The sequence below is a fragment of the Pteropus alecto genome, unplaced genomic scaffold (assembly GCF_000325575.1).
Source record: "Pteropus alecto unplaced genomic scaffold, ASM32557v1 scaffold587, whole genome shotgun sequence".
NCBI lineage: Eukaryota > Metazoa > Chordata > Mammalia > Chiroptera > Pteropodidae > Pteropus > Pteropus alecto.
Genome location: NW_006439816.1, coordinates 368,774 through 377,325, shown reverse-complemented (window position 1 = coordinate 377,325; position 8,552 = coordinate 368,774). Strand labels below are relative to the sequence as shown.

The following is an 8,552-nucleotide window of genomic DNA, read 5'->3' as shown; positions in this document are numbered from 1 at the left end:
CCCCTTCCGCAGGGAATTGAACTTTCCCCGCCTTTACCGGCAAGCCCCTGCGAGATAGTTTCCAAACGTCCATTCGTGGGCCACGCGTGCTTTCTCTAATGCGGTTTCAGAGCGCTGTTACGTGATCGTCCTAATCTTGGCAGTTCCTTTTTCTCCCTCTCTCCTCTCTTAAAACAGGTGGAGACTCTTCCGACGACGTGTCTAATGGCGACTCTATAATAGATTGGCTTAACTCTGTCAGACAAACCGGAAATACGACGAGAAGTGGGCAGAGAGGAAACCAGTCTTGGAGAGCAGTGAGCCGGACTAATCCAAGCAGCGGTGACTTCCGATTCAGCTTAGAGATCAATGTGAACCGTAATAACGGGGGTCCGAATCCAGAGGGCGAGCACGAGCCGTCTGCGAGACGATCCGGCGGCGAAAACATGGACGACAGCAGCCAGAGGCAAGTGGAGAATCCACGGTCGGAGTCAGCCTCCGCAAGGCCAGCCAGGGCAGAACGGGGCTCGACTGAAGCGTTAACTGGAGAAGTCCCCGCCACTAGAGGTCAGAGAAGGGCCAGAAGCAGGAGCCCGGACCATCGGAGAACCCGAGCGAGGGCAGAAAGAAGCCGGTCCCCTCTGCATCCGATGAGCGAAACCGCGCGGAGATCTCATCACAGTATCTCATCTCAGACTTTCGAGCATCCTTTGGTAAACGAGACCGAGGGCAGTTCTAGAACCCGGCACCACGTGACATTGAGACAGCAGATCAGTGGACCTGACTTGCTAAGCAGAGGTCTTTTTGCAGCTTCCGGAACAAGAAATGCCTCACAAGGAGCGGGTTCTTCAGACACAGCTGGTAATGGCGAGTCTGCAGGATCGGGACAGAGACCTCCCACCATAGTCCTTGACCTTCAAGTGAGAAGAGTCCGCCCCGGAGAGTACCGGCAGAGGGATAGCATAGCTAGCAGAACCCGCTCGAGGTCTCAGACGCCGAACAACACCGTCACTTACGAAAGCGAGCGAGGAGGTTTCAGGCGTACGTTTTCGCGTTCCGAGCGCGCAGGTGTGAGAACCTATGTCAGTACCATCAGAATTCCGATTCGCAGAATCTTAAATACCGGTTTGAGTGAGACGACATCTGTTGCAATTCAGACCATGTTAAGGCAAATAATGACAGGGTTCGGTGAATTGAGCTACTTTATGTACAGTGATAGTGATTCAGAGCCTAGTGGGTCAGTCGCGAGTCAAAATATGGAAAGGGCAGAGTCACGGAATGGAAGAGGGGGTTCTGGTGGTGGTGGTGGTTCCGGTTCCAGTCCTAGTTCCAGCTCCAGTGGAGAAAATTCAGAGCCGAGCTCAGAGGTGTTTGAAGGCAGTAACGAAGGAAGCTCGCCGTCCGGCCCCTCGGGCGCCAGGCGAGAGGGCCGACACCGGGCCCCGGTCACATTTGATGAAAGTGGCTCTTTGCCCTTCCTTAGTCTGGCTCAGTTCTTCCTCTTAAATGAGGATGATGATGACCAGCCTAGAGGACTCACCAAAGAACAGATTGACAACTTGGCGATGAGAAGTTTTGGTGAAAACGATGCATTAAAAACCTGTAGCGTTTGCATTACAGAATATACAGAAGGCAACAAACTTCGTAAACTGCCTTGTTCCCATGAGTACCATGTCCACTGCATCGATCGCTGGCTGTCTGAGAATTCGACTTGTCCAATTTGTCGCAGAGCAGTCTTAGCTTCTGGGAACAGAGAAAGTGTCGTGTAGTTGAGGTCGGGACTCCTGGCCCTTGTAGCTGGTATAGTGATGGGCAAACAGGAATCGCTTGCTCTATGTCCACTTTTTGAGTGGTGCTTAATGTAAAGTAGCAACCTGATCTAAGTCATTGCTTTCCGAATGAATCTGTCCTTTCTCCAATTTCTGTTCCAGAGTAAAAGGAAGTACTTAAGCAACACTTTAGGACGTAAAAAGCTGATTTCACCATCAGTAAGTGATGTTACTGATGACTTACCATATATACTTGTCAGTTTCTCCTTTGTTATCTTCAAAGATCTGCCTTAGCAATGGCTCTTACCTGTTTCACGTTGATCTTTCAAGTTTCCCACGCCGTAGGAGGGAGGGGCGAAGAAAGTTCCAGTTCAGCCTAAGTTACAGTCCATGTTTCAGAAGTGCTCGCTTAAAGCTGCACCATTCCCAGGTATCAGTTGGCACAAATTCAGCTACTTGCTGAATATCATTTGTTCACCTTTCAGACAAGGTGATATTAGACATGTCAGTGTAAATAACACTAAGGTTAGGATCTTCTAAGTATATAACTGTCTCCTAAGCCCATCACTGTGGCACACTGTAGAGTGAGCTTATAGTTTAATTGAGATATTTATCTTGTGGAAATATTAAAAAAAAGCCTATGCTTGTGTAAGTGAAAAAAATCACATTCATTTGTTTAAAAATGTAAAGCTATTTTGTAGAGGCTCAGTACTTTTCCAATGCACTGTTGTAATAATGCATTAAAAAGTTGTAAAGTACCATGCTTAGAAATGAAAAAAAAAAATGCTTTTTGTGAGCCAACCTAGTAAAAACACACCAGACGAAGTACCAGGCTGCTGTGGCGAGGGTGTGGACGGCAAGAGCAGAACATATCTGTAGGGTTTAATGTATGTGGGCAGCTACTGAGTCTGCACTGAGCACCAGTGGGAACTGGGGATTTGCGCTTGGATTTAGGCAGGAAATGAAAGACTGGAGGAATAAAGGGAACTACTCTGAAGAGTCTAAACTTGTCACGAGCACAGTAATGCAGACGTTAACTGGTTCCGCGAGATGAGATCTTTGATGCAGTATTCTCCTTAAGCAGATGTAGATCAGCAAATTTGGCAGCTTTGGTTTAAAAAAAAACCGCCGCCACCTAGCACAAGTTACACTGTTGTTTTTACAAGTCTGCTCCTCAAAAAAAAAAGAAAAAAGAAAAAAGTTGGAGGAAAGACTCTAAACCACTTTTAGCATAGGAATTGGTGCAGGTGAGTGTACTAACAGTTTGCATTCTTTTTGAGATTCGTCATTTGAGGTACCGGTACACTTTCGTTAGTTAATGTTTTGTTACTGTCCCCAACTCAGACCTACATGTCATGTTTAAAGACCCGTGGAATAGTCGAGGGATTTTTACCTTTTGTTGAAAGCGAGCCGTGTCGGGTTATTTGAAACTCACATTTTCCTTGTGCTGCCCATATTTGAAGCTGACACTGCTGACTTGCGACCAATGGGACGTGCACTTTTTGTCAGTTCCTTAGCAGTGAAAATAAATTTGTGAAGTACGCCGGCGCTCGGGCCCGATTGCCCTTTCGAGGGTGGTTGGGCCGAGGGTTAGTCTGCCCGTGGAAGCGCCGCGCGTGTGTTTCTGCGGAAACGGCCGGGTCCAAAGAGGAATTGAGCACATCCTTAGCCTTTCACAGAGTGAGCTGACTGCCCACGCGCAGTCGGATGCTCTACAGGATGCGTCTGCTTTAGGAGTTACCTGGTTACCTTAACTGTTAGCAACTTAGCTGTAAAGATTATTTCAAAGTTCACACTTTCATGTTTTCCTCTGGCTTTCAGTCCTACCTAAGTGTCAAGGAAATTAACTTGTAAATATGGTAGTTTACTAAGGATATGTCCTGCTCTTGCAAGGAAATAATGTCCAAACAAAGCTTCACTTATTTTTTTTAATATAAGCAGAAAGTACTGTTTATGGCGCTTCTATAATACATTTTATCTTTTAGAAAAATTGTCCATTTAAAAGTCAGGATTCCTTTATATTTGTGAGCCTCCTTGTCTCTTTTCCTCAAGGTGTAATCTACAGTTTTCAGACCTGCAGGGTAGTCCTGATTGGCTAAAAACAAACCCATTTTCCTCTTGGTATGAAATGTCCCGTTACCGTAGGGCTGTTCATTTGATACGGTTTAAAAACAACCGCAGCTCATTCTGAGCATGAAAGTTACTGACAAACAGGTACCTCCCTAACCTCCCAAGACGTATTACTCATTTGTGAAGTATTAAAGTAAGAAGTAACTCATGCAGAATCCTGGTTATGAATGTAGATATTAAACCTGTTCATGAACACTGGAAGTAGAATTTTAAGTTTTTAGCCTTCAGTAGAATGCACATGTTGGACGCGTGCGTGCGGACACCTTTCTCGATAGCACTCATTAATTTCCATTGGATTGTGTAGAATGGATACAAATATGTTAGTGGAATTTCCTACTTATTTTTTTTTTGCAAGGTCCATGACTCATATATACTTACTCGTGTTGTGGACACTGAAGACAAGGTCATTAGTAGGTGTCAGATGTACAATGGAAAGCAAAGACCTTTTTCCCCCCAGTATCCAAACACCTGTTCTCTCAAGGGAGCATTTTCCTGCAAAAGACTTTACATTTTGTTTTCGTTTTGTATCTTTGCACTTTTTCTTTATTAAAGAAAGGTTCTGTCTTCAAGACCTACTTTGAACTTCATGCAGTCAGTCATAGGAATAAGAAAAAACAATGTTGGGAGTTGATATTGTTCAAAGCATAGGGAAAAGTACTGAGAACTGAGTTTCCATGAGTATTTCAGATATTTTTCAAACTTCACGCACTAGTCCGAAACGTTTGAGGTGTCCTGTTGTTGAAGTCCAAGCTGCCGACAAGGTCGGGATTTAGTACTGAAAACAAAAGTGAACAAGTTAGGTTTAAAATGTGTAGCACTAGAAGATGCCCCATGCTGTTTGTGTAACTGGGAAAATGGCTCCACCGAGAACACGTTAGTTGCCCCCCGGTGGTGGAGGTGGCTCATGGCGATGGGGGTTGAGAACAGTGTTCACCTTAGTGTTGGAGTGTAGGTGATTTTACAGGTAACAACGTTTAGCACTGGGGTTTCATATATGTGTGAAATCTCTAAACACATGATCATTGGAATTTATCCAAACTTTAAGATTAGGAAACTGGTTATCTATAACATAAGTGTTAACTCAAGTAACCCCCCGCCCCCCAAAAAAAATAAAAATAAAAAAACTTGTCCCTCCCGTGCCAAGTACGCTCTTCTAGTGTCACCGTCTCAAATTACGTTTGTGAAGGTTACCGCGATACGCTTTGTATTTAGCCACCTGCTTCCCGAATGTCCACAGTATGAAATGGGTCAGGCATAAGCCAGGACATTGGGTCAGCTCCTGAAACGCCCGTGTGTTAGGGAGGTGAATGTTGCAAACCAACGCCATTTTTCCAGCTTGCTAGAATACAGTGGCACCTTGTGCTTGTTGATACTTTTAAAGATAGAGGATATTTTTACCCCGCCCCCTTTTCTTCTTTGTTCTTTCGTGAATGAAAAATATTTCTAATCTGCCTTATTTGAATTTTGATGTTTTATCTTACTGGCTTCCCTGTCAAATTTATTAACCATCGTTAAGTACTTAGAAGCCACGTTCGCAGGGCACTTTTATTCTTTTCCTTGTCTTCTAAGACTATGCCGATTGCTACTTTCTAAAGTATTCTGTACCTTCATGATGCAAGAGATTGATAAGGCACATCTTCAAGTGTCAGGCGTTTTTTTCTTTAGTATAATTCTTCAGTATGTTTAACATTCAGTAAGTGTTGTAATTCATCGAGTTAACTAGTAAATTGTATGCTTTTGAAAAAACATTCGAAACTGTAAACATAACATGCTTTACTTAGAAAGTTGAAGTGCAAGGTCCGAAGAATGAGTATTTAACTTATTTTTAAATCAGATTTTTAATAAGCAACTAAGAAACAGCTTTGAGTTCAGTACCTACCCTTTAAAAATTTTAGCATTCTGAAATTGAGGTTTGTGTTTTGTTTTTGTTTTTGTTTTTGAAATTGAGTTCTTAACTGGAACATTTCTAAAATATCTAATTTCCCAACAAGTGAGTGAGCTCACACTTGATTTAATTAATCCATTTTGTATCTAAAAATGCAGGATAGAATCGCACTGTTATTGAAGCGTTGGGACTCTCAAGGGATGACAGCAGTTTATCGGTTTTATGATAATTTTCACTTCTGTGCAGATGTTTTCATTCAAATTCCAAGGAAATGGGCATACCCTCTAACACTCTCAAATAAAATTGTAGCCAGGTATTTGTTTTTGATTTCGTATTTCTTTCCCAATGAGCCACAAGCTGCTCTGTAGTCACTTGGATTTGAGTGGCCGGTGTCTTCCGAGACACGCAGTGCAAGCGAAGCCCGCCATACCGCTGTGCCTAGTTACTTCAGGGTTCCTGTCGGTCCCTCCTCTTGCAGATTTTTCTCGATACTAAGGTGTGGTAGAACCAGCTGCCCAGCCTTAACTATTCAGTGCCCCTCTGGTGACATTCTTTAACTGATTGACGTGTATGTGTTTTAACAGTCCAATGTTTGGAATTTACCTCTTGATAGCTCCGTTTGTCCCTGGTGCTGCTTTCACAGATGTAGGGCCACGTGATCAGGTCTCAAGTTCAGTAGGTACGCGATTGGCCTGGTTCCGTATCTGTGCCTGTTTTACCTTCTCTCGGGAAGAGCTGCTTTGGTATAGATGTTGACTTGGGTTTATCGAAAGAACTGGGCAGTCTTGGAAAGCTTTCTGAAGTCTGTAAGAAGCCGAGGGATGCGGAGGGGATAGTAACGAAGGCTGCCTTTATGTCTGAACGTGAAGCACATAAATGTATGTTCTGTAAAGACTTAACTGCTTGTTGTACCGGGGCTTCCTGACCTTGGGGAGACTTGCAGAAAAGCAGAAAGGAGCGCAGAGTGGAGAGAATTCGGTCGGCCCGCTTTATCTGGTTTCTCATTTTCTTTCAATTTAAACCTGAATGTGACACCGCCTCCAATATCTGTCCGGCAGACTCCTGGTTGGGAAGCCCTGTGTTAAATTTTGAGAATGTACCCAGTTTCCTTTCTTTTTTTTTTTTTTGTACAGTGCTTTACACCTGCTAAAATTTAACTTGTTTAATGCAAAACAAGACCTCGAAAGGTCGGTCATATTAAAGCTGGTTTGATTATTAATAGTTATCTTTTAGGAAGAAGCTTTTTCCCTATGTAAGATGTCATACTGCAGATTTAAAATATAGACTATCAATAAAATGCATGAAGTGATTACTTGTGCTTGATCATCTTGTTTTTTTTTTAAGAGGGAAATCTCATAAAGGTTCTGTCGCTTTGAACTGACGTCAGATAGACTTCGTTTGTAGAGTCAAGTGGAATTACATACAATGCAGCACAACCTTGATTTTGATTCCTAACAGCTGTGCGTGTGGGCAGGTACCGGTTCATGGGGTACGACTTCTGTAGTTTAATGGCTTAATCTTAGATTGGTAAAATAAAAGGTTCGAGCGTATTCCGATACAAGAACCCTGGAAAGATTCATGCAAACGACATTTTCACTGGGCTCGTATCCGCTGCTTCTGGGATTTTCACCATTGCCCTGACCACTCTGTCGCTGGACCTCTGTAAATACAAACACTCGTCCGAGTGTGCCGTGTGCTCACGCAGCTTGTCTTCCATCCCAACCTCCGGCCTGTTACACGTGTTGGCCTAAGCCACTCACAAGGCCTTGTTTACAAACAAGGTCTGTCCCATTCGGATACCGGAGTGAGATTTCCCCTCGGTATTGGTATTTGTTCAGCCGAGGGCGACTTCGATTATGGTTTTGTTTCCTCTGGTTCCTGCAGAGCCCCGCCCGTCATTGGCACAGGAGCTCAGTTCCTTGGCAATAATTTTGGTGTGCTCATCTCTGCCTCACGACCTTCACAGAGTTTTACTTCTAGTGCCATTTGGGCTTCTTTGGAACTCAAGTACACCACTGAAAAGTTTACATTCTAGACAACGGAGTAAGTCAGTGCACAGGCATCTCACTGAAGGAAGTCAGGTAGGAAAGGGCCGTTACCTAGAACTGAGGCTCTGGTAAATCAGAGCACACTGTGAGCTGTACCCTTAGTGGTCATTTAAGAAAACAGGAAATGAAAGCCGGGGTCCCGTTTCTTTGAGACCTTTGAATTCAGGCAAGATTAAAATCGAAGGCCTTGCGAGCGGATTACTAATGGCTACATTAGGAATAGCTAACTTTTTTCTGATTAGTATCAGGTGTTGTATAAAGCACTGTAAATGATTCAATCCTCACAGTGACTCCGAGGCGCATTATGACCACCCCGTTTTATAGGTGACGCTGCGGAGATACAGGATTTGGTCGCTTGCACAAGATCGCACGGTAAGTGGAGAGCGTTTCCAGTCAGATGTCTGATTGCAGAGCGTGGTTTCATCGTGCCCTTAACCCCGTACTATGTGGTCCCCAGTTCTTAATATTTATCCTGAGCCCTAGATTAGACTACCTATGAGCTATGATTTTCTAGGATAAACATAAGTTTTGGCTAGTTTGCCAAGGAAAACGTAAAGGGCAGATCTGAGGAGGACTGGAGGTGACACATTGTAAATTGCAATAAATCGCTTTGGGCGTCACCGGGTCCCCCTGAGAAGCATGTTTGTCATGGCGTTACACTTGTGGAACCTTTGGGAGGAGGCCAGAACGTGCTCTCGGTCCCAAATTATGGCTCGTTTTGAAATGTGAAATGGCTAGAAC

At 43.9% G+C, this 8,552-nt stretch overlaps 1 protein-coding gene across 1 annotated transcript in view; it reads left to right on the top strand.

The window, feature by feature from the left end:
• Window positions 1-7,075, top strand: part of RLIM (ring finger protein, LIM domain interacting) — a 9,485-nt gene extending 2,410 nt beyond the window's left edge. Inside the window, exon 3 of the mRNA XM_006917038.3 lies at window positions 178-7,075. Within this exon, the coding sequence (XP_006917100.1) occupies window positions 178-1,748 (1,571 nt within the window). The 3' untranslated portion in view covers window positions 1,749-7,075. The remainder of the gene's footprint in view (window positions 1-177) is intronic.
• The last annotated feature ends 1,477 nt before the right edge of the window (window positions 7,076-8,552 follow it).